General features: G+C 42.0%; 1 protein-coding gene across 2 annotated transcripts; it reads left to right on the plus strand.

The window, feature by feature from the left end:
• The first annotated feature begins 789 nt into the window (after positions 1-789).
• Positions 790-25,778, plus strand: AKAP3 (A-kinase anchoring protein 3). 2 transcript variants are annotated; one of them, XM_065887342.1, is made up of 5 exons: positions 790-889; positions 3,870-3,977; positions 6,551-6,646; positions 16,232-18,574; positions 25,409-25,778. In XM_065887342.1, exons 3-5 carry the CDS (start codon positions 6,551-6,553, stop codon positions 25,562-25,564), a joined length of 2,595 nt encoding a protein of 864 aa, XP_065743414.1. In that variant the 5' UTR covers positions 790-889; positions 3,870-3,977; the 3' UTR covers positions 25,565-25,778. The 2 variants fall into 2 exon arrangements, with proteins under 2 accessions (XP_065743414.1, XP_065743415.1); XM_065887343.1 differs by lacking the exons at positions 790-889; positions 3,870-3,977 and having other exon boundaries at positions 16,259-18,574; positions 25,409-25,564.
• The last annotated feature ends 467 nt before the right edge of the window (positions 25,779-26,245 follow it).

Raw genomic sequence — 26,245 nt, forward strand, 5'->3', positions numbered from 1 at the left:
GCTTCCCTGGTGGCGCAGTGGTTGGGAGTCCGCCTGCCGATGCAGGGGACGCGGGTTCACGCCCCGGTCTGGGAGGATCCCACATGCCGCGGAGCGGCTGGGCCCGTGAGCCATGGCCGCTGAGCCTGCGCGTCCGGAGCCTGTGCTCCGCAACGGGAGAGGCCACAACAGCGAGAGGCCCGTGTACCGCAAAAACAAAACAAAACAAAAAAAACCCCACCTTTCTGTGGGCTTCCCTGGTGGCGCAGTGGTTGGGAGTCCGCCTGCCGATGCAGGGGACGCGGGTTCACGCCCCGGTCTGGGAGGATCCCACATGCCGCGGAGCGGCTGGGCCCGTGAGCCTATGGCCGCTGAGCCTGTGCGTCCGGAGCCTGTGCTCCGCAGCGGGAGAGGCCACAACAGTGAGAGGCCCGCGTACCGCAAAAAAAAAAAAAAGTTTAGTAGACCCTCAATTCCTTAATTTCTTATTCTCTGCACCCATCTGGATTTCTTCATGTGTAATACTTTGTTCTTTTAAATGGAATCCATTGGCATAACTTCCCCCTCCCATATCCCCTACCAAAATGAGACACTTAAATGAGAAAATTAATCTGGAGCAAGCAAGGCCAGTCCTTCCAAACTAAGCATCCGAGCCTTGGAATGTATCTTCACCCCTCCCCTTGGCCTTTGATCACTCAGTTTCTGGCAGCCTCAGCACTGTTGCCATGGAGACAGTGATATCACCAGTTGTGATTCTGACGTCACTCTCCGTCCCAACAAGGGGGAGGTACATGGAAGGCTGAGGGGAGGAAACAAGATCTTGAGCTGAGCACAAACATCCCAGCATCTTCATTGACTTTAAAAGTATATTCTGGAGTCTTCTGTGGTTCACTATTCCAGCGCTACAGAGGTAGGAAACCCCACTGGACCGAGAAAACAGCCCATTTTCTGATCCTCTGTGGTTAAAAGGGAGAATTCAGTGACAAGTGCTGGGCTAACTTTTAATGTTCAACCTCGCCTCCCTCTTTGCCCGGTCAATTTTAGTTTCACATCAGAATCTTCTGGAAATAAAGGAGCCTCTCCCTCAGTACCATGATAGATGAACGTACCATCTTTGCTGTTGAAGTTTTAATTTTGTTGCAGATTGATCAGATCTCCTTGGCCATACTTTTGGGTACATGAGGGGGCCTTACTGTCTGCTTTCCAATTTCATGATGTGGCTGGAAGCTTGACTGTGTGCTGACTTTTCCTAGTCATGTGTGGCTGTTCCAAGAGTTGTTGTTTTTGTTTTTGTTGTTGTTCCCAGTGCTCTAGTAGCAAAGTCAGACCGGTATAGCTCGGAGCCTCAATTCTCATCCACTTCCATCCTCTCGCTGTTAGTTCTGACTCGGTGGCTAGACAACAGAGAACTGGGGGAAGGCAGGATATATGTAGCTCTGTGGAGAAAATGTCTGTACTAACAGGGCAATGGAGGAAGAGGTTATTACTAAGGGAAAGTGAAACTATAGGAGATCCACAGGAAAGCTGAACTGTGAGTGGTACCACTGAGAAAAAGATACACACTTTTCTAATCCTTATTTAAACAAAATCGCATGAAACTGATTTCATCAACAACCAAATTTACTGAGTCTCTACTATACGCCAGGCACTTAGAGAAAGGGAGTGAGAGAGAAAAAGAGAATGGATGTGATAGAATATATTCTTCCTTTTTTAAACTAGTAATAAAAACTAGTCGAATAAATTTCAAAACTTGATCAGATATGTATCAACCCTGCAAAAGCTTCATTTATGCTGCCTGTAAATTTGAGTTTTTCTGTGACCTTAGGAACCTTGAGTAAACAAGAGCTCATCCTTTTGATGAATACAGGAAACATGTCTCGAGATGGAGCTGTGGTCTGGGATACAGCACCATAACCAAGCCCCTGTATTGTTGTGCACTCCTGATTCATGATTTGCACGCCTCAGTTGTCTCTGAGGTAATAATCACATTGACATTTTTAAGGAACATTTGAGGTCAGTCCGTCCATTGTCCACAGGGTCCCTCTACTGGCCATAGAGAAAATTCTTAGCTTCCGGAATGTTAACCTGCAGAGCTGTAAATATTTCAATGAATATATCCATTGTGGTTTTTAAAAAATTTATTTATTTATGTATTTTTGGCTGTGTTGGGTCCTCGTTGCTGCGCACGGGCTTTCTCTAGTTGCAGCGAGCGGGGGCTACTCTTTGTTGCAGTGCAGGGCTTCTCGTTGGGGTGGCTTCTCTTGTTGCAGAGCACAGGCTCTTCAGTAGTTGTGGCACGCGGGCTCAGTAGTTGCGGCTTGCGGGCTCTAGAGCACAGGCTCAGTAGTTGTGGCGCACGGGCTTAGTTGCTCCGCCGCATGTGGGATCTTCCCAGATCAGGAATCGAACCCGTGTACCCTGCATTGGCAGGCGGATTCTTAACCACTGCGCCACCAGGGAAGCCTTATCCATTGGTTTTAATATTCCCTTTATGGGCCTCAATTTCCTAATCTTTAAAATGAATATGTTACAATAAATGGTTCCTAAGGTCCATTTATCTTCACATTGTATATAGTTAGCCTTCTTTCCTCATCAAATTTAATAGATAACACAAAGCATCCTTTGCGTCTTTTATTTTCCACCCTAACTCCAGGATATTATTCACCAACTTTGAGGTTAAGAAATGGATGAATCCACTCATTGGCTCCATTAATCTCTAGACTCTCCTCTCTTTTCCATTTCGTTATGAGACAGGTATACAGATTTAGGAGTCTGAATATCACTATCATCCAAAGGTATTTAAGTACCTCTTTATATACACTATTATCCAGGACAATTTAGGGAATTTAAAGTCTAAAACTTCATGGATGCAGACCAACATACAGAAGATATAGAAAATAGAATAAAAACCTCAGGACATATGTAAGTGGAAGTGTTTTCTGACTCTATATAACTAGCAGGTGTGAAAGAAGTACAAGAGTGCTTTTGGCGTATTGATTTATTTGTTTTATTGGGATAGGAGGTCTATTAGTAAATCATTGGATAAATATTTACACCTTCGATAAGTCCCTGGGGTGAACATATCCCCCAAAAGAGTCAAGCTTCATGCAGGTCTTAACCAGCCTAGCACACTTGAGCAAGTCATTTCTTTTTTTCTCAGATTCTCCACCTTAAGAAAGAAAAATTGAGCCATCTAGAATTAGAAATAGGCTGTATTCGTATATTCACTCTTTCAGCAGGCAATTAGAAGGAAAACAGTTGATCTGGAAGCTGGTTTTGAAGTTAATTATGAATTCCCTTTGTAACATGAAGATGTATATTTCTCCCGAGTCCTCAAAGGAGTGCCTACAAAGTGTTTTGATTTTTTGTTTTATCTTTTTGGCCGCTGCCATGCAGCATGCAGGATCCTTAGTTTCCCAACCAGGGCTCTAACCTGCGCCCCCTGCAGTGGAAATGCTGGAAGCGCGGAGTCTTAACCACTGAACTGCCAGGGAAGTCCAAAAGTGTTTTGAGATTCATGAACTCAGGGCACTTATTCTCCATTCTAGCTACTTATCTTCTGACTTCCTATTTAAGCCAGGTTTGAGATTAGGCTAAAAACTTTCAGCGTCCTCGTTGTTAAATTAGTCTGTCTACCAATGATTTGAAGGTGGAGAATAACAGTAGTCATTTCAGAAATTATTGGCCAGATGATGAAACCTCTGTTGTCACGTAGGAACCATCAGACTGCACCAAGAATGAGACCTGGAATTTGAATGTGAATATCATTTTGTGCTCATTACTTGTGTATCCCATGTGAAAAATAATAGGTCAAAATCATTATTTGGTAATAAGGGCAATAAAGTTCATATGTAAAATCAGCCATTTTTATTTGTGTCTTTCCATTGCAGATTCCTTATATTTCATGGCAGGAGGGGTGGATAAACTTAGGAATAGTGAAGACAACAAGAAATTAATCCAGAGCTTTCCTCATAGCTCAGAACCTGTCCTCAGTAAGCGTAAGTGATCACACAACTTCCTTCCTTTCTGTACTTCATTTTCATCCTTGCTTTTTAATTGTACTATATAATCTAAAGTCAGTAGATCCTATTGATTTTGTCATTTTCTATTAGAAGTAACTCATTAAGATGAAATGTAAACTGGAGATTAAAAGACCTGTACTGTCAACAGTCCAGGACAGCCTGTTTCCAAGTCTTCTGATTCTTTGGCCAAAGAACAGTGCCATCCCTTCCTTATGCATGGTAATGGTTCAAGGGTTCAAATATATACACAAAATAGTGAGCTGCTGAGAAACAATACAGGGTTTAACTTCATTGACACTAAAAGCTTCCTTGTTAGGGTTTAAAAAAAATTAAAATAAGGTACCAAGAAGGTTAGGAAATCTCAGAGAAAATTTTTAAAGAAAAGAATAATTATCTTTCCGGAGCTTGCAAGTCTATTGCGGAGAGGATCTCTCCATATAAGCCCGGGCCGAGGGGTTCTCAATTCTAGATGTACATTAGAATCGCCCAGAGAGCTTTTAAGAAATTCAATACCTACATTTCCACAGCCTAAAACCACTGAAATAAGATTCTATGGGGATTGGTCTCTCAGATACAGTATTTTTAAACAGTTGATCCTAAGTTTCAGTATTTTTGTTTTGTTTTGTTTTTGTTTTGTGTTTTTGCGGTACACGGGCCCCTCACCACTGTGGCCTCTCCCGTTGCGGAGCACAGACTCCGGACGCGCAGGCTCAGCGGCCACGGCTCACAAGCCCAGCCGCTCCGCGACATGCGGGATCCTCCCAGACCGGGGCACGAACCCACGTCCCCTTCATTGGCAGGCGGACTCTCAACCACTGCGCCACCAGGGCAGCCCAAGTTTCAGTATTTTTAAACAGGGCGATTCTAAGGTCTAATCAGGGTGGAAAATCCATTGCTTATTCAAGGAATCTACTGTATTACAGTGTTAGGAAGAGAGAAGAAAGCTGTTTCCCCAGCTCAGTAATCTAAGTTAGTGGGGTGTGAAAACAGGAACGCATTCTTTTGGGAGCAAAGAACAGGTAGCTCTTGAAAGATCTTATATTTTCTTTTTAGTAATTACCCATAATGTTACGTATAAAAAAAAATAATAAATCCACTTACAGTTAAGTTTAAATCATGTGTAATCTGTGTTTGAGTTGTGTTGGTTTTATTTGTGGGGGAGATGTATACCCCACCACGACCTAAAGTCCTTTAAAGCAAATATTTCCAATTAACCAGATATTCAACCCCTAATAATGCTCCATTTATTTCAAGCAATTATTTTTATAACACAATTTCATTGTTAAAAAAATTAGGATAAGCTTTTGGACTTTATTATAACAGAATTTAAAACCAGTATATTTGTTGGAATTAAAATATAAATATATATGCCTGTTTCACAAAGATGTTTGTGGGGCATTGGGGAGGAAAAATTGGCCATCTTATCCCACGTTGCTTATTAAGAAGTATAGATCTAAGCAACATTTATAACACAAGAAGGGAAACTTCAGTGTGGAAGCCTGGTAATGGCATTCTGTCATGGAAAAAGAGGGCAGAGAGAAGCTGCCCATACTTGTAGATGATCAGTGGGCAAATATGACAATTAGTCCTGTTTCCAAGAACTAGCAAAGATGCGGTGCCGCAGAAAGTGGATGAGACTAAGGCCAGAGGCCAAGGAGTAAATGGATTAGGGACCGTGATGCTCACTTGTGAGATGAGGCAGTGAGAGCAGCAAGTATAAGCAATTCTTCCAAGAAAAATGACTACAAATGAGAGAAGAGAGAAATAGTAGCTAGAGGAGGCTTGGGAGGGAAGAATACACGTAAAATAAATTTCAGCTTTCTGGAAGACCAGGTAGATGGTGGTGCCATTACAGAGGTTAGGGAACAGAGCAAAGAGTTGGGAAGCTTATGAAAAAATCAACATCAGCAAAAGGACATCACTGCCTCCAGGGCCCTTTGGATGGTGCATATGACGTCTCCCTTCTCCTGGCATTCAGATACTTGGTGGAACCTTGGAGAATGAGAATTCCTCCAGGACCCCTGGCTAATTGGAAGAGGGATTAAGGAAGCCCGTAATCTTAAGGAAGAGATACTAGACTTACTGCTAATATAAGTAAGTTAGTGCTCTAGGAATTAATTACACTGAAGCCTACATTACTGTAAAAAGTTGGTGGAGGCAAGAACAGAGAGGGACAAGTAAAGTAATTCTACTCTGATCACATTGAGCTTTGAGCCTGTACTGAAAATCCAAGATCTGGAAGGTCTGTCAAGCCAGGACACAGAGAGCAGGACACGTCTGCTTAGGTTCATTCATGAGCAAATCTATATCAAGCACCTCTAGAATACACCAGCCTCTGGCCTCTGCACTAGAGCTACATATGCTTAAGAAATCTTCCTGCAGTTGGGAGCTGAGGATGAAGAGGTCCAGAGTTAAGTGGGTGTGGAGTAGCTCTTGGGACAGGTCTCTGTGGAGACCTGTTTTCCACATCTCAGCCTTTTACCTTATTTCTCCTTCCGTATAACTAGCCCTTTTGATGACCCATTCTCATTTTTTTTTTCTTCTTGCAGATGTCGGATAGGGTTGACTGGTTACAAAGCCAAACTGGAGTTTGCAAAGTTGATGTCTATTCCCCCGGAGATGGCCAACCCCAGGACTGGAAAATGGTAAGTGTCAGCCGCCTTATAAATACTGAGTTAGGAATATGTGCCGTTAAGAGTAGCTTTATTCTCTCCACCACCGCCTCTTATTCTTGAAGATGAAGTTACTGGGGGGGAAATGAACTCCTTTAGAACAAGTGATATTGTCATTCTGCCTACATCATTCAACTTGGTATCAGGCACCGTAAGTCAGAGTCCTGTCAGAAGATGGAAACCGCACCAGTAACTGAATATTAAAAACCTGTTCAGTGAAAAGTATTTAACTAAGTTAACTACTAAAAGCTGTGAAAGAAGACTCAAAGAGTTCCAGAAGGCAGCTACTACCCCTAGGCTGAAAGAGTAAACAAGGAAGAAACTAAGGCTCACGAAAGCTCCCTCGCCCTCAACCAAGGCTGCTTCAGATCTCCCTGGAGAGAGTGAGCTGCAACAGGACAGCCACCTGCATCCCAGTGGTGCTGATGACACTTGCCAGAGGGTACAGGGGGGACAGAAGGGAAACGCCTCCCACCTGTGATGACCACGTAGTGCCCCTCCAGTGCCCTCTGTCAACAAAGCCAGCTGCCAAAGGAGAAGTGTTTAAAGAGTCCAGTTCCAGAGTCACAAAGCAAGACAAAAAAGGGTGGACTTGGAGTTGAGAGACAACAATGAATAACTGGCACAGACACTGTGCTGAATCTTAGGGTCAGAGATAGAAAAATAAATGAGAATTCTCTCCCTTTAAGGATCTCACTATCTAATGGAATCCCCATTGTAATCCTCATCCTTAGTACTGACATTTATCAAACATCTACTTGCATGTAATGTTACATGATCCATATTCTGCTTGTCCACAGTCTATTTGGTCTGCCTCATATAGCCTAAGAAAGAAAACATTAACAAATCTACATTAAGACATTAGGACATACAGATACTAGATATCCAATCAATGTAGAATAAGTACTAACCAAAACTGCTTCCACCAGATCTTTTATTTACTTCTGCCCTTTTCTTTAGAAGAACAACAAAAAATGAGTTTCAATATTAAATTAACAAAAATTTCTCAATTTTTCAATAAGTGAGAAGCACTCTAGCGGATGTAGTAAAGAATGAAAAAGTTTCTGTCCTCGTAGACCGTATCATTCATTCGGGAAAATAAAAAATACGCATGTGCTCTAAACAACTAGTAGGCACCAATGATAAGAAGTTCATGGTAATTTGCCAAACGGATTTTCCGGACAGTAATTGCTCTGGGTGTTTACAGAACAGATCATTTAGAAGTGGGAGATAGGGAACATTTTATAAAGTATGTTTAATTGAGTTAGAGGTGAAGAATAGGACGGGAGGTGTATGTGTTGACTTAACACTAAGCTACTGAAGCAGAAGACGGCTGAGGAGAGAAAATTAAACCCCTTACCCCTTTTCATATTCTCCTTCAGGGCCATGAAAATTTTCCCTGTTCTTAATTAAGAAAGACTCAGAAATAATTGGGCATCCACCTTCCCCAACTGTTCAAGATACTAGTCTATAAGAAAGTTAAAGGATGCAAGAGGGCAAAAGGTTTGGAGGAGATGGGTGTTTGATTGTCAACTCCATCAATAGAAAAAGAAACAGGGTTAGTCTTTCCGCCAGCCACTCTGACTTCATCAGCTACTTCTGCAAAATTCTTCTGGATTGAGTGGAGTAATGCACATAGGGTGCACACATTTTAGTCTAAAAAACATAAATAGACAACTGAAAGACTAAAACACACCAAGCTAACACAACTCTTTAGACTCCATCACGAAGCTCGATGCTGTGCTATAGGGTTGTTTTTCCTTAATGTTCTGTGAAAAGGATTGAAAAGGATAAAAAGTAAATTCTACATCTGCATTATAATAAGACTGTACATGTTACAGCCTAATTTTGGAAACATGCCTATTTGCAAATAGTGTGTAAAAGTAGGTAACATTAAGGAATAATTTTCAAAAGGCAAAATCGAGACTCTTAATTAGATACAAAAATGAATGCATGTTAAAGATTTTTTCAACTAATTAATGAGGAAATCGGTGAGACGTATTACAGCCAGTGCAAAGGAGAATTTTTTTAAAAGGTATACTTACAGATCAGGAATGTTGAAATGAATGTGCAAATCAAGGCAAAACTGGCCTCTTCCACAGCTAAACCTCCACTGGACAGAAGTTACATGTTTGTAGACACGTTGAATTATCTTGCGTTGCTATCAATTGTCTGCAGCTTACAGAGTTGTAAAGCAACTCACACAGAACCAGAAGCAGGTTATGTGGACGGCTATATGCAATGCTCAGTCTACAGGCTATGGACTATAGATGGTGCATAGTTTTCTATTGAAGCACAAATGTTTTTCCTACACTTACCTCCATTTTTATTGAAAAAAATCTCAAAATAAGATAAATTTTGATCACAAAACAAGGCTAGTCTCATCAGATTTGGTCTGATTATTTATATACTTGTAGCAACCAGATAAGCCTTAAGTTTGCTTTACTGGAACTTTTTATAAGGAGTCACAGATTGGCCTTTAACAGGATCTTTCATTTTATTTTAGTTTTGCCTGCGCCGGGTCTTAGTTGCAGCACGCAGGATCTTCACTGCGGTGCACAGGCTTCTCTCTAGTTGCGGCATGCGGCTCCAGAGCCATGGGCTCTATAGTTTACGGCAGGTGGGCTCAGTAGTTGTGGTGCGAGGACTTAGTTGCCCCGTGGCATGTGGAATCTTAGTTCCCCAACCAGGGATCCAACCCACGTCCCCTGCATTGGAAGGCGGATTCCTAACAACTGGACCACCAGAGAAGTTCCAAATTGGCTTTTAAAGGCCTCCATTGTTTGCTGTCCTGAGAGCAGGGAGTCAAAACTAAGAAACTCTCTCCACCAGGTTTCACCTGCAGTCCCTAGAAAAATAGGCATGCATTCTGTTGGATTCCTGTGAAACTATTGTTCCTAAATAGAGTCTCAGCCACTCATATTAATCATAATTTTTAACCTAAGTACTTTCCAATCTATTTCACAAAGAAACCCGGGAGAGAGGAGGTTTACAATGGTGAACTGTCACATAGCAGCTGAAGTGCAGACTAACAGAGCTTATGGACCAGACAGGACGACTCTCTACAGACATACACATCCCTTATACAATCTAAGTGGCAAAAACAAACACATTCATTAACAGACCCAAAGATTTAACCTCTCTATAGTAATAAAAATAGAAAGCAAAAGCATATAAATTATGCTTAGCTATTAGTGTTTCACTATTCTATCTTACTTAGAAATGATCTAAGTATCCAGTGAATATCCACTAATTAGCTCAATTTAATACCAGTCCAGTGTTTTAAGTTACATAAAGATGTTGGAACTTTATCATCAAGCTGACATACTATAAAACATAATAACTGTTGAAACAAAGTCGGTCAGGATAAATATTCAATTTGATTAAACACATTTATATTTTTCATGATCTTAAACATTAAGTACAAGTAATACTAGCTGACTGGATCTGCATAACCTGTATACGTTTATGAAGAGCACATCAACATAAAATAAAAACGCACACTTAATGTTATACCTAACTCTGGTAAATCAGAAAAGATGTAGCTGTTTTTATTAAACCAAAGTTATTAAACTAATCTTATTTACCAAAAATGTACCCAACTATGTGAACTTAGACTCCTAAAATATTTATGAGTTAGGCTCTATAAGAATATTTTTTCCAGTCAGAATAGAGATTCTTTTGCTCAAGAAACGTTATAATATTAACTTGTTAATACCATGTGGAGGTAGGAAGACATTATTACTTACACTTAATGCTTTTCTGAATGGCAGACACATAATGATTCAAACACTGATAAACAGCTTAGAGCCTCAATTCTAAACTTTCATCCAGTAAATTCAAATGTCCAGTTTTTTTTTTTTTGCAGTACGCAGGCCTCTCACCGTCACGGCCCCTCCTGTTGCGGAGCACAGGCTCCGGACACGCAGGCTCAGTGGCCATGGCTCACAGGCCCAGCCACTCCGCAGCACGTGGGATCCTCCCAGACCGGGGCACAAACCCGCATCCCCTGCATCGGCAGGCGGACGCTCAACCACTGTGCCGCCAGGGAAGCCCAAATGTCCAGTTTTTAACCAAAAAAAATTCACAAGTCATACAGAGAAACAGGAAAGTATGGCCCATTCAAAGGAAAGAAATAAATCAACAGAATCTGTCTCTGAAAAAGACCCAGTGGCAGATCTACTAGACAAAGACTTTAAAACGACTGTCCTAAAGATGCTCAAAGAACCAAGGGAAAGATGTGGAGAAAATCAAGAAAATGACGTATGAACAAAGTGGAAATATCCATAAAGAGATAGAAAACCTACAGATAAACTAAAAGAAATTCTGGAGCTGAAAAGTACAATAACTGAAATGAAAAAATCACTAGAGGGATTCAAAGGCAGATTTGAGCAGGCAGAAGAAAGAATTAGCAAAATTGAAGATAGGACAATGGAAATGATCAAGTCTAAGGAACAGAAAGAAAAAAAGGATTGAAGAAAAGAAACAGAGCCAAAGGGCTCTGTGGGACACCATCAAGAGAACAAACATGCAGCATGGCAGTCCCAGTAGGAGAAGACAGAAAAAGGGACAGGGAGAATATTTGGAGAAATAATGGCTGGAAACTTCCCAAATCTAATGAAAGATGTGAATATAAACATCCAGAAGTTCAGTGACCTCCCAATAGGATGAAATCAAAAGACCCACACTGGGGTACATCATAATCACAATTTCAAAAGGCAAAGACAGGGCTTCCCTGGTGGCGCAGTGGTTGAGAGTCTGCCTGCCGATGCAGGGGACACGGGTTCGTGCCTGGGTCTGGGAAGATACCACATGCCACAGAGCGGCTGGGCCCGTGAGCCATGGCCGCTGAGCCTGCACGTCCGGAGCCTGTGCTCCGCAATGGAAGAGGCCACAACAGTGAGAGGCCCGTGTACCACAAAAAAAAAAAAAAAAAAAAAGGCAAAGACAAATGGAATATGGGTAGAAGTGATGTTTGTCACTTCCAGGCCTGGATAACAAAAGTTTCTCATTCAATCCTCCACAGTCTCTGGTGTTTCCCATACACTGGCTCGAAGGAAAGATTCTGAGTCCCTAAGGGAGGGTGAAACCATGCAAAAGCAGAGCCTGAGTCCCTGAGTCACTGCAAAGAAGCCTGCTCATCAAATGCCCTCTCTAAATAATGTTACACACAGACACTATATACATATTGAATTGTTTTATTATAGTTTATGATACACATCATTCATCTCTCCTAAATCACCTCCGCAAAGTGGGCTATCAGGTTGGTCCCCCTGGTGAATAGCCTGTACACTGGAACCCACTGAATTTTCCATTTCTTGGAAGTCTTTGCTCTGACTCCACCACCTTTTCTCTGTCCCTTTCTCAGACATGCATACAGGCAGCTCTCTTTCCTGCAGCTTCTTCTTAAAACTAAATTTTGTCCTTTTAGAAGTTCACCCTTGTTACTGACCTTTGGTTCAGAAAAATAATTTTTTAAAAGATTCATATGGAAACTCAGTAGTCTCTTCACACCTCCCACCCAGGCTGATGGGAATGAATTGCAGGACACACCCCTAGCCATGCTCTCTTCCAGCACTTCTGTTTTCACCCAGAGCACTACTTCCCGTACATGTAGGAAGTCAAGTTTTATTCCTTAGTACTCCACAGTTGGTTAACCGTGTTTCACCACATTACCCTACGATCAAGCGTCTTGACTTCTCCTCTTCTCTTACCTCTTCTGAAGTCTAATCTTCACTTGACATGTTTAAGGAGTACCACCTGTCTGATACATTCCATTTCAAGTGTACAGATTATTTTGTGCATATTATCTCATTTAATCTTACTCACAATCGTTGAGGAAATTATTTAAAAATAATAGTAACTACCATATCCAGCAATTCCACTTCCTGGTATATATCTAAAGGAAACAAAGTCACCATCTCGAAGAGATATCTGCACCTCTGTGTTCATTGCAGCATTATTAACAACAGCCAAGACATGGAAAACAACCCAAGTGTCCATTGATGGACAATGAATAAAGAAAATGTGGTTCATATATACAGTGGAATATGAGAAGAAGGAAATCTTGCCATTTGTGACAATAGCTGCTAAGTGAAATAAGTAAGTCAGAGAAAGACAAATACCATATGATCTCACTTATATGTGGGCTCTAAAAAAAAAAAGAACACATAAACTCATAGGTGCAGGGAACAGATTGGTGATTGCCAGAGGTGGGTGGGCAAAATGGGTGAAGGAGGTCAAAAGGTACAAATTTCCAGTTATAAAATAAATAAATCCTGGGGATATAATGTACAGCATGGTGACTATAGTTAATAATACTGTAGCATGTATTTTGTATATTTGAAAGTTGCTAAAAGAGTAGATCTTAAAAGAGCTCAGCACAAGAAAAAAATTTTTGAACTATGTGTGGTGATGGTGGACGTTTGACTTGTTGTGAGATGACCGTCTCACAATACGTATACAGATATCGAATAATTACAGGTGTTGTACACCTGAAACTAATGTAATGTTATATGTCAACTATATGTCAATGGAGAAAAAACTTTTAGTCATGTGTCAAAGGTAAACATAGAAACCCCAAACTCACCTGTCCGGAGGTTAAAGAACCCTTCTCCTTCCAACTAGGCACAAAATTCCAAACTGATTTGAGCTTAAGGTAGGCAAAAAATACTTAAGCAAAATAGATTTTCTGTTGTCGGTCACCAACAGAGAATAGATCTCTAAAAACCATTCATCCATTAAAGAAATCACCAAATGGTGACACATAAAACCGCATCCTCAAGCATTGCTGCCACGGGTGATTATCGGCCATGGAAAAAACAAAATGAAAACCAAACCCAAAATCCGTAGAGAGGAAAATTAAAACTAGAAAAACAGAACGTCTGCAAAGTTCTGTTGCCCTTTGGATTCACCTCTGGGGGCCTAAGAAGAGACACACCTGGTACACCATCCTCATGATGACATTTACCTCTGTTAGGCAAATCTGCTGGACATCTTGGCAGAGACTCCCGAAACTGTTAAAAGATCATTTTCAGAGAAAGGTGAAATAATGACTCTCCTATGAATGTAAAAATAAATCGTGAAAGATTTTATTTAACTCATTAATGAGGAGCTGGTGCAGTTCAAAGGAGAATCAAAGGAAAAAGACATATATAGATCAGGAATATTGAAATGAATGTGCAAACGGAAGCAAAACTGACCTTTTCCACAGTGGGAGAGACAGTAAGTAATTCTTCCCCGGTCAGAGTTAACATGTGTGTAGACAAGAATTATACTGCATTGCTCTCAGTTATCTACAGTTTACAGAGTTATCAAATAGCTCTGAGAGAATCAGAATCAGAAAATGCGGAAAGGTATGCTATAGATTATGCATAGTTTTCTACTAGAGCACAAATTTCCTTATAGTAGCTATTATTCAAATTAGCAGAACCATTTAGGAGGACTTTGAACCAAGCTCGGTAGCCCACAAGCAACTTAAACCAGCCTGTAGAGGTCCAGCTGCTTTTCTCTTCTTCCCAAGTCATCCAAACATAACAGAATACTGTAGGGGTGGAGAGTGCCAATTTTAGAGTCCAAACTAGATTTGAATCCTAGCCCCCATCGTGTAGTAGCTGTGAGATGTTAGTCAGTATTTAACTTCTCTAAGCCTCTTTTCCACCTGTGAAACTGGAAGAGGGATACCCACCTTACAGGGTATGTATGAGAATTAAATAAAATAACATGCATAGAGCACTAAGCACAGTGCCTGGTAGTAGACCTAAGTATTGAACAAATAGTAGCCAGCAATTCTATGATACTTGGTAGTTAAAATAGCAAATTATGCTTTAAAGATGGGCAGTACCTGTGGTCATCCCCAGATAGATATAACTCGTTATTACAACGATCCCTTACGTTTGATGGTAAGTAGGATACTTTTACATACATTCTTATTTTAGCCTATGTTCAAGTGAAGATTGTGGATTACAGTAGGTGAACATATAAATATGTCCATGTGCTTATCACAGCTAATGTCCACCAAAGAATCTGCATTCACTCAAAACTAATAAATTGTCCACAGATACTAAGTCCTCAATTACAAATCAGATTTTTAACTTAAGTCACGTCAAAGAGTCCGCTGGAAGCCATTGATCATATCAGATTGTGCTTGTGTAGCCCAGTAAAGCGATGAATTAGGCACAACTGTCCTTGAATTTTCTAATTTTTTGAAAACTATGCTGGAATAAAGAGACCTAAACAGAACAGATCAACCATAAAAAAATAACAATTAGTAGCAATACATGAAATCTCTGATTCAGCTCAAATGCTACCTCTGTAGCTGCTGACAGATCTTTTTTTTTATAAATGTATTTATTTAGTTTATAAATTTATTTTTTAAATTATATATATAATTTATATTTTTAAATTTATTTTTAAATAAAAATTTATTTTTTAATTTTTTAAAATAAATTTATCTATTTAATTTATTTTTTTGGCTGCATTGGGTCTTCGTTGCTGCACACGGGCTTTCTCTAGTTGCAGCAAGTGGGGCCACTCTTGGTTGCGGTGCACGGGCTTCTAATTGCGGTGGCTGCTCTCTTTTTTTTTAAAGTATTTTAAAATTTTATTTATTTATTTATTTATTTTTGGGTGCGTTGTGTCTTCATTGCTGTGCGCGGGATTTCTCTAGTTGCAGCAAGTGGGGCCACTTTTCATTGCGGTGCCCGGGCTTCTCATTGCAGTGGCTTCTCTTGTTGCGGAGCACGGGCTGTAGGCGCACGGGCTTCAGTAGTTGTGGCATGCGGGCTCAGTAGTTGTGGCTCTTCGGCTCTAGAGCTCAGGCTCAGTAGCTGTGGCACACGGGCTTAGTTGCTCCATGGCATGTGGGATCTTCCCAGACCAGGGCTCGAACCCATGTCCCCTGCATTGGCAGGCGGATTCTTAACCACTGCACCACCAGGGAAGCCTGCAGTGGCTTATCTTATTGCGGAGCATGGGCTCTAAGTGCGTGGGCCTCAGTAGCTGTGGCACACGGGCTCAGTCGTTGTGGCTCACGGGCTCGAGAGCACAGGCTCAGTAGTTGTGGCGCACGGGCTTAGTTGCTTCTCGGCATGTGGGATCTTCCTGGACCAGGGATCAAATGCATGTCCCCTGCTTTGGCAGGTGGATCCTTAACCGCTGAGCCACTGGGGGAGCCCTGACAGTCATATCTTAAGGACAGTTGTTTTTGGAGTCAGTATAGTGCAGTGGCCAAGAGCATGGGCCCTGGAGTCACTGCCTGGGTTGGAATTCCTCCTCCGTCAATGATTATAGCTGTATAACCTCAGGTAAGAAACTGACTTAAATCTCTCAGTTCTTCAATTTCCTCTTCTGTAGCATTTAAGTTTACTGCCAGAATAATATTAAATGAGATAACAGGCCTAAACTACTTGCAGCAGTGCCTGATACATAGTAAGCACTCAATAAATGTCAGTTACATCTATGGGGCTGATGGAGCAGTTAAGACTTGAGAGAGGTGACCATTTTTGTAACTGCTCTTTGAGGTTGTCCTGAATATCCCATATCTTTGCTTTGCTGTAGTTGGATGAATCCTTGTCTGTTTTTCAGGAAGCCTCACATGATCCCATCAGGGTGCTCAGCTGGCTCCGCAGAGACCTGGAAAAAAGCACAGCAGGGTTCCAAGATGTTAGATTCAAGCCTGGAGAAGCATCATTTAGTGGGGAAATGGTCAGCTCAGGAGACCCACGCAAAAGTTTCTGTGTGGACTATTATAACACCACCGCCATGGGTGGTCCAGGGAGATTGCATTTTGAGATGAGTCACAGAGAGAACCCTTGTCAGGGCCCCAGTGCCCACGCTGGTAACAGGAGCTCAGTAGACGAAGTTTCCTTCTACGCCAATCGCCTCACAAATCTCGTCATAGCCATGGCCCGCAAGGAGATCAACGAGAGGATTGACGGCTCTGAGAGCAAATGCGTCCATCAGTCAGTGTACGTGGGGGATAAGCCCGCACCCAAAAAAAGCCTGAGCAAGGTGGCATCAGAGCTGGTGAACGAGACTGTCTCTGCCTGTTCCAGAAACTCCACCTCGGATAAGGCTCCTGGCTCCTATGACAGAGCCTCAGGAACATTACAGAGTCCCCTGAATTTAAAATACAAAAGTGCTTTGAAGATCAAGGACAGCACCAAGGAAAGCAGGAGTCCAGACGACAAGCCTTCTTCTAAGAAGTCTTTCTTCTATAAGGAAGTGTTTGAATCTTGTAACGCAAGTGATGCCACAGAGGACGGAAGGTCCTTACCCGCAGAGGGAGAGATGTTCAGAGAGCAGGAAAAGCCCAATGACTTCACAGCTTCTGTCAGTCAAGGGATCATCAGTTATGCTAACAGTGTGGTGTCTGATATGATGGTCTCCATCATGAAGACACTGAGGATCCAAGTGAAGGACACGACCATTGCCACCATCCTGCTAAAGAAGGTCCTGATCAAGCACGCAGAAGAAGTGGTCTCAGATCTCATTGACTCCTTCATGAAGAACCTCCACGACGTCACAGGGGCCCTCATGACTGACACGGACTTTGTCTCGGCCGTGAAAAGAAGTATCTTCTCTCATGGAAGCCAGAAGGCCACAGATATCATGGATGCCATGCTGGGTAAACTCTACTCAGTGATATTTGCCAAGAAACCTCCTGAGACTGTCAGGGAAACCAAGGACAAGTCTGAGAGTTATTCCCTCATGTCCGCGAAAGGAACGAGTGACCCTAAAAACCGAAACGTCAGCTTTGCAGCCATGAAATCTGAAGGTAAACTGAGGGAAAAAATATGCTCTCCTGCACCCAAAGCCGAGAAGGAGAAGACTTGTGCTGAAACTCTGGGTGAGCACATCATCCAAGAGGGACTGTCCCTGTGGCATAAAAACCAGCAGAAAGAAGGAAAATCTCCAGGTTTCCAGTGTGCACCGTTTGTAGCTTCCAACAAACAGTATAAACCTGCACCAGACTCTCCCTCGGGAGTTCCTTCCGATCCTTGCAAGCTTAGTCCCTCTATGCATCACCCAGAGAAACTGGAGAATTTTAGGTATGACTCTGACTCCTGGGCCAGGGACCTGATCGTATCTGCCTTACTTCTGATTCAGTACCACCTGGCCCAGGGGGGAAGCATGGATGCGCAGAGTCTCCTTAAAGCTGCTGGAGGCACCAACTTGCAGGCCAACAGCAAGTCCCCTGCAGTTTCTGATGAGTCTGGCCTTAGGTCTCCTCATATGGGGGTTGACCAAGAAGAAGCAGAAAAGAAGGATCTGATGAGCGTTTTCTTCAACTTCATCCGGAACTTACTCGGTGAGACCATTTTCAAGAGCGACCGTAGCTCTGAACCCAAGCCAACTAAGGAAGAAGACAGTCCCCAGTGTGAAAGACCTGTAAGTCCTTCTCCCATCAAACTAAATGAAGGTGATGAGGCTGGAGGTACTTTTGCTGGGCTGACCAAGAAGGTTGCTAACCAGCTGGATGACCACATGAACAGGCAAATGGTAGAACATCTGATGGACTCAGTGATGAAGCTGTGTCTCATTATTGCCAAGTCCTGTGACTCTCCATTGGCAGAACTAGAAGATGATAAGTCTGGGGATACCAACTGTCCGACTTCAGCCTCCCCAGATAGTTTACATGAGTGTTTGCCCACCAAGGGCACAGGGGCGGCAGAGATCCTTCTGAAGAATGCTTATGAAGCAATCTATAACGAACTGAGAGGTATATCAGCACCGCTCCCCGAAGGGTATGCAGCGCCCAAAGTGATCGTCAGCAGCCACAACCTAACCGATACGGTTCAGAACAAGCAGCTCCAAGCCGTTCTTCAGTGGGTGGCCGCCTCTGAGCTCAATGTCCCCGTGTTGTACTTTGCTGGTTACGATGAAGGAATCCAGGAGAAGGTAAGGAGGTAGAATCGGGAATTTGGGAAGATGTATTAGGGGTTAATCGGGGTGTTAAGTTCTTTTTTTCTTTCTGAATGGAAAGAGAGCCACGAGAAGGGTAGAATGGGGACAGTGAAAATTTGAAGCTCGTGCCTCGTGGTAGAGATAACGGGTAAATTAAAATTCAATTTTGCCCACTGGGAGGCGTATCAGAGGGTAAAAAAGAGAGAAATCTTTTTTTTTTTTTCCTCTCTTTTTTCCTGCGTATATCGATGGAAGTGCACAAATAAGGAACCTCCAAGAGACTTGGTGAAAGAATCAGATTAAGGTCTGGGCTCAGGCTGAATTCTGCATGACAGCTTTGCCCAAAGAATGAGAAGGAGCTGCTGGGAAGCATCACATCCTGGGGATGTGCTGCCGGGCTGGCGAGGCGGGGGGTGAAGAGTGGACTGATGGCCTTTTAAACCTGTCATTCCTCTCTTAGCTGGTGGTCTAGGAAGTGTTGGGGATTTGAAGGGATTCAATAAATAACATCCCTCTTCCCCTCACCCTGAGTTCTGAATCAGTTGAGAAGTAAGACCAAAGAATAAGGCAGATGGAAAATCAGCTTATTACTGTTCTTACTGGTAAAGGTAGGTGTGCCTTCTAACTCCTTTCTTCTCCCAGGTTAGGCCTTGGAGCTGCTCACTGAAGGGAAATTTGGGGTCCAGAAAGCTTTTGTTTATGTAGTTGCTGTTTCATGCTAGTGTGGAAGAATTAAGAGAGGCCATCTCCACAGCACGCGCGCGCGCACACACACACACACACACAGGATTTTTTATTATTTTCCCTCAATTGAGAAAAGTAGAAAAATGGCATTTTAAGTAGTAGGAGGTGGCACAAGAGGCTGGGATTATTTATAAAAAGCATTCATCTTCTTAGAAACCAGAGGACGTGGAGGAAGAGGCTTTCTCTGTTTAATATGTGGTATGAGTAACCCTTGTAACTGGGTTACTTGGTTTATCTGATGACCGGGAAGACACAGAACTGTGTAGCATACCGAATAGGCCACTCTCAGCTTAAACGAGAAACTGTGTCATCTGTAGACTTGCTACTCGTGTGGTCTGTGGACCGACAGCATTGGCATCGCCTGGGAGCTCAGTACAAGTGCAGAATCTCAGGCTCCACTCCTGACCTACTGAATCAGAATCTTCGCTTTAGCAAAATCCCCAGGTGATTTGTGTGCATATGTTCCACTTGGGCTAAAGGACAGAACGTGGAGATCCAATCTTAGGTTTATCCCTAAGAGTCCTTGGCGAGTTCTGTCTCTTTGCAGTTTTTCCAGTCTGTACAACAGACAAGTGTTTTGGCACGTAGTAATTAGCGGATGGGCCTATATTCACAAAAGCTTTAGACCGATGCGAAAAATCTAAAAAGCCTAGCTTTCATGTGTACAGTGTGAAACGGGCTTTGTTCTGACACCATCTTTTAAGTCATCCTCATCATACGTAACATACATAATACATTCTGATTTTAGATTATTTTGAATTAGAATGTCTATGATAGAATTCTCTAGAAGGAGGACAGTAGACGTGCAGGCCTCCTTGTTCTACACACACGCACATCTTTGCCCAAAGTAAAGACTGTCATCTCTTTTCAGCAGCACATCCAAACTTCAACTGAGTGGATGTGCCCTGAGCATCAGTATATGTTTAAGAACAGCTGGATGAAGTATACATCAAAGAAACTACCTAAAAATGAGTCGCAATTTGTTTTTGGAAATAGACTTAATTAACATATGCAGATATTTTCATGCCGATGCAGGTGACTGAACCTGGTAACACTGGGATGCCCATGAGCCCAATTCCTTTAAACAAACTTGCATCCATTTTTGAATAAGTAATGTATGCATAGTTCAAAATCCAAAGGCACAAAAAAAGATGTACACTTAAAATGAAGGGCTTTTTCTCATCTTTATCTCCCCTCCCATTGCCCTCCCTGGAGAAAACCATTCTGATCAATTTCTTGTTTCTCCTTCCAGAAATGCTTATGCATGTACAAGTTAATACTTATACATACTCATCTTTCTTTAAGTCACAAATGGTAGTCTTTTATCTATGTGTATATATTCTCTTCTGCAACATATAGAGTTGCCACATTCTTTCCTAATGGCTGCATATTTACTGTATGCAGGTGCTGTACGTAACCACTCTTCTATGGATGGACATTTCAGTTACCAGTATTTTGCTGCTATAAGCAATGCTGTATGCACAGATTCAAATGTATCTGAACGTGTGCTTGTAGATTGGATATGTATTCCCCAATGCCTTTTATAGAGCTTGCACCAACAGTATGACAGTGTCTACTTCCCACAGTTTAACCAACAGTCCATTCCAGACTTTTGACCTTTGCCAAGTGTCGCCTTACTTTTCACATATCTTATTAGGAACGAGGGTGAATACCATTTCATATGTTTAAGAGCCATTTTTCAATCCTTTTTCATGGGTGAATTACTTGTTCATGCCCTCTGCCCATTCTTCTGTTGGGTTGTTGGTCTTTTTTTCTTTATCTCTGAGAGTTTTTTTATATACAAGGAAATTAGCCTTTGTGATATTAAATGTGATATTTTTATCATTTGACTTTTGATTGGTGTTTTTTGTTGTTTTTGCCATACAGAATTTTTTAAATGTTTATGTAGTCAAATATGACAGTTTATCTTTTATTTTTCCTAGATTTTGTGTCGTACTTTGGAAAACATTCTCTACAAGACTTCCCCATGTTTTTCTTCTACTACCTTTATGATTTTTAAAAAAAATGTTTAAGACTTTCATCCATGTTGAATTTGTTTTCACATAAGGTGTGATGTAGGGATGCAATCTCTTATTTTTTTCCAGATGGCTGTCTTTTTTTTTTTTAACATCTTTATTGGAGCATAATTGCTCAATGGTGTGTTAGTTTCTGCTTTATGACAAAGTGAGTCAGTTATACATATACATATGTTCCCATATCTCTTCCCTCTTGCATCTCCCTCCCTCCCTCCCTATCCCACCCCTCTAGGTGGTCACAAAGCACCAAACTGATCTCCCCGTGCGATGCAGCTGCTTCCCACTAGCTCAGATAGCTATCTTTGTTTTTTTTTCAAAGCCTTCTATTCTATTCCATTGAACCATTTGTCTATCCTTACTAGTTTAATACTATTTTCATAGCATATTGATTTAATTACTGTAATTCTATAATATGTTTTAATATCCGATAAGGACTAGAGACTCCTTATTTCTCTGTCTCAGAAATTTTCTAGGCGCTATTTCTCAGTTTCACCCCCAGCCGTAGGCAACCATCAACTGCTTTCTAGCATTACAGATTTGCCTCTCCGACATTTTACATAATGGAGTCATAAACTGTGCAGCCTTTTACACCTGCCTCTGTACACCTAGCATAACGTTTTTGAGGTGTATCCATACTGCAGTATATGTCAGTAGTTCGTTTCTTTTATTGCTGAATATTTTATGTTTTCTCTATCCACTCACCAGTTAACAGACGTTTGGGTTGTTGGCTCTTATGAATAACGCTTCTGTGCGCGTTCACATGTACATCTCTGTGTGGACATAACGTCTCCATTTCTCTTGGGTGACAAGGAGTGTACTTCCTCAAGAAGCTGTCAAACTGTTTTCCGAAGTGGCTGTACCATTTTACGTTCCTACCAGCAATTTTTGTTGATTTCAGTTTCTCATTATTCTTTTTTTTTTAATTATAGCTGTTAGAGTGGTTTCTGACTGTGGATTTAATTTGACATACATACATTAAAATGACTAAAGATGTTGAACATCTTTTTTATGTGTTCATTAGCCATTCATATATATTCTTTGGTGAGTTGTCTGTGTAAATCTTCTGCCTATATTTTGACTGGGTTACAAGAATATAAAGTTACAAGAATTATGTATTCTGGATACAAGTCCTTTATCAGATATGTATGATTTGCAAATATTTTCTCTCAGCCTGTATCTTTTTACTTAATGGAGTGCTTCAAAAAGCAAAAGTTCTTAATGATGACATCTAATTTATCACTGTTTGCTTTCATTGCTTGTGCTTTTGATGTCATATCTGATAAATCTTTGCTTAACTCAGTGGTTCTCAACTGGAGGCAGTTTTGCCCCCAAGGGACATTTGGCAATGCCTGGAGACGTGTTTTCTTGTCACAACCGGGAAGGGGGAGTCTAGTGGGGAGAGGCCAGGGATGCTATAAACATCCTACAGTGCACAGAACAGCCCCTCAGCAAAGAATTACCTGGTCATAAGGTCAGTAGAGCCAGATTGCGAAACCCTGACCTGATAACCAGGGTCATGAAGATTCTCTTGTTTCTTTTCTTCTAAATAGTAATTTCAGCTCTGATACTTAGGTCTGTGACCCACTGTGAGCTCATTTTCATGTATAATACGAGGTAGGTGTCTAGATTCTAGATTCGTACTTCTGCGTGTGGGTATGCCGTTGTCTTCGGCACCTTTGTCGAAAAGACAAACGGACATCTGGCCCTTTTGAATTCTTCCCCCTTTATACCAACAGAATCACCACAAATGTTGAGGTTCAAGCTCTCTTTTGATTGGTGTTTTCATGGTATGTCTTTTTCCATAATTTTACTTTTAACTTACCTATATCACAAAATGGTACAGCCACTTTGGAAAAGCGTTTGACAGTTCCTTAAGAAAGTACACTTACCGTAAGGCGGTTCACGTTACCATTTTCCATAGGCAACGTAAGTAGGGTCATGTTTTTTTAATCTATTCTGACAGCAGGTGGTGTGTTTAGACCATTTACAGTTGAACTAATTATTGATGTGCTTGGATTTAGGCCTATTAATGTTAGTTACGTTTATTCTCTCTGCTTTTCCTGTTTTTCCTCTTGTTGCCTTCTTTTGGATTATTTAAACATTTTTTAGCTGTCCGTTTTAATCTATCGTGTTTTTGCCTGCATCTCTTTGTGTGGTCTTTTAGTGGTTTCTCTGGGGATGACAATAACATACCTAACTTTTCAGAGTCTAACTAGAGTCAATAGTTACCACTTAAATTGGAATGTAGAAACCTTCCTACCATATAGGTCCCTTCACTCTTCTGCCTTAGGTTTCAGTTATTTTACGTATTTAGTTGCAAAAATCCTTAGGTAACGTTATTTTTGCTTTCAACCGTAAAGCACATTTTAAAGAATGGAGGCGAATCGTTTATCGTTTATCCTGAGATTTTGACTGTCTCTTTTGTTCTTTGTTCACTCCTCATGTTCCTAGTTTCCTTCTGATACCATTTTCCTTTTGCCCGAACGACAAGAGTGCATTTTCTGGTAATGAATTCTCTTAATTTAATCCGAATTTTTCTTTATTGGACCTTCGTTCCTGAAGTATATGTTTGCTGGACATAGAATTCTGGTTTGATAGTTCTTTTCTTTTAGTGCTTACCAAATGCTGTTTCACCTCCTCTGGCCTCTATGGTTTCTGACGAGAAGTCAGCTGTCGTTCGAATTGTTGTTCCCTTTTACAAAATGTGCCATTTTTCTCTGACCGCTTTTAGATTTTTTTTTTTCTTTTTCTTCAGTTTTCAGCAATTTGATCACAGCAGGTCTTGAAGTGAATTTCTTTGGGTTCATGTTCTTTCAGCTTCGCTACGCTTCTTGAATTTGTCAGTTATGTCTGTTGGCAAATAGGGGAAGCTTTCACCAAGTATGTTTTCTGTACTCCCCCTTTTCTCCTCTCCTTCTGGGATTCTAATGACATAGATGTAAAACCTTTTGGAATTGTTTATTTTCTCAGTCTTTTTGAAAGAGGTTGAATCAGTCTCTTACCCTGTTCAGTGCGACGCGTTTCTATTGCTCTTTCTTCAAGTTTCCTGGGTTTCCTCTCTCATCTCCATCCATTTAGTTTTCATTTGGGATTTTGTATTGTTGTTTAGTTCCAAAATTTCCATTTGGGTCTTCTTTATATCTCCTCTTTGCGGAGACTTTGTCTTTCCATTGGTTTCAGGAGTATCCTCATTATTGGGTTGGCCAAAAAGTTCATTTGGGTGTAGCCGAAGGTGTTATGGGAAAACCCGAACGAACTTTTTGGCCAACGCAATACTTCGGTCTGCACGGAATTTCCCCTGAGAAAGTTCCTGATATTTGGCCTGTTCGTTTGCCCTTTGACTTTCTCACACAGTCAGGTGCAGAATGCACGAAATATAAACTTTGATTAGTTTGTTGCCGTGAGGATTCCGGGTGGAATAGCAATGGACTGTGCTCACATTAGAATATTTGCTTTGGCTCATTGTTTCTCATTTTAAGCTTGGGAAGAGACCTGGGTATGAGTATTACCTCCGCTAATCTCTAGCATTGTATTACTGACAGTCTTCACCTCTCCGGGCAGCATTTGCGTGGGGGTTGAATGGATCTTTGAGTCACCTTCCTGCTCTAACATCCCAGTGTTGTCTGTCTATGGGGCAGGGAAAGCAGCACCCACATTTGTCCTTTGTCTCTTTCTCTCCTGCCCTTGTCAGTCTTGGGACAATGATGGAGCCCGTTTTACGATGTCACAGTGAACTTAAGACCTTTAGAATCCTGAGAAGGCAAGAACACCACTGACCAAACACCCACTGGAAGCAGGAAGTTTTTAGTCTTAGTGGGAAATCACATTTTCCATATCACGGACAGGGGGATGTTACTTAAATTAAGGGCGATGTAACCACCTTTCTTCCGTCAGACAGGCCAGCGAGCGGCCCGGTTATGGACATCTCCTCAGTGTCTCCCTCGAGGCCCTCCCGCCGCAGGGGCTCTTTTGCCCTCGCCTTGGCAGCCCTTCACCACCTTCGGTGGGATGCTCTGCCCCCCACAACTGCTTTCCTTCCCTCCCTCAGCTACTTCAGCTCTCGGCAGCCGCCATGGAAAAAGGGCGCAGTGTAGGTGACGTTCTGCAGTCGGTGCTGCGCTATGAGAAGGAACGACAGCTGCAGGAGGCGGTGGGCAACGTCACGCGGCTGCAGCTGCTGGACTGGCTGATGGTGAACCTGTGATGGGGCCGCTGCTCTCCCCTCTTCCCGCGCTGGGCCCGGCCCTCATCCCCTCCCTGCCTTCTCACCTCCGCAGCCCCCGCCTCCGTATCATCACAGAGCCCCAGCGTCACCTTCATACCACTCACATCTGAGACACGTCATCTTGTGCTAGTCCCTGGATTTTGCATTTTCCTGTCCATGTGAGCAAGGACATAAAATAAAAAAAAAAAAAAAAAAAAAAAAAAACAAATAAATGGCTTCGGGTATTTTGTTTCCTTGGCATCCAATGGGACGGTAAGGTGAAGCAATCTCAGCGAGGAAACAAGAACCTGATGGCTTTAGCAGAAGAGAACTACTGCCGGCCCGAGAGACCCCACCAGACGCCATTCGGCCTGCTGTCTTTGGATCCCCCCGTCTGTGCCTTGCGGCTCCCCTGCTTTCAAGTGGTCCCTAAAAATAAGCCACGATTTATCAAGCGTCATTTCAGCCCTTTATAACCTTGTAAATATTTTTCAGTATCCAATCTAAATCCTCTTAATTAGGCTACCAGGACTTGGCTCCTTGTCCTGTCTCCGCAGCACAGCTGTCCACCTCAGCTCTATCCGTGGTTGCAGACAGTCGGTGTCAAAAAACGTCCAGAATACCTGAGTTCTGTTGCCAGTTCTGTACCTTTCTGGCTGTAGGACCTGGGACAAGTCACCT

The sequence above is a fragment of the Phocoena phocoena genome, chromosome 11 (assembly GCF_963924675.1).
Source record: "Phocoena phocoena chromosome 11, mPhoPho1.1, whole genome shotgun sequence".
In the NCBI taxonomy this organism is placed as follows: domain Eukaryota; kingdom Metazoa; phylum Chordata; class Mammalia; order Artiodactyla; family Phocoenidae; genus Phocoena; species Phocoena phocoena.

Excerpts from the sequence above, each read along its gene's own strand:
- AKAP3 (XM_065887342.1), top strand. The coding sequence starts at position 6,551 with ATGTCGGATAGGGTTGACTGGTTACAAAGCCAAACTGGAGTTTGCAAA. Across the intron at positions 6,647-16,231 it reads AACCCCAGGACTGGAAAATG|TTGGATGAATCCTTGTCTGT; the intron begins GTAAGTGTCAGC and ends GCTTTGCTGTAG. Across the intron at positions 18,575-25,408 it reads ATGAAGGAATCCAGGAGAAG|CTACTTCAGCTCTCGGCAGC; the intron begins GTAAGGAGGTAG and ends TCCCTCCCTCAG.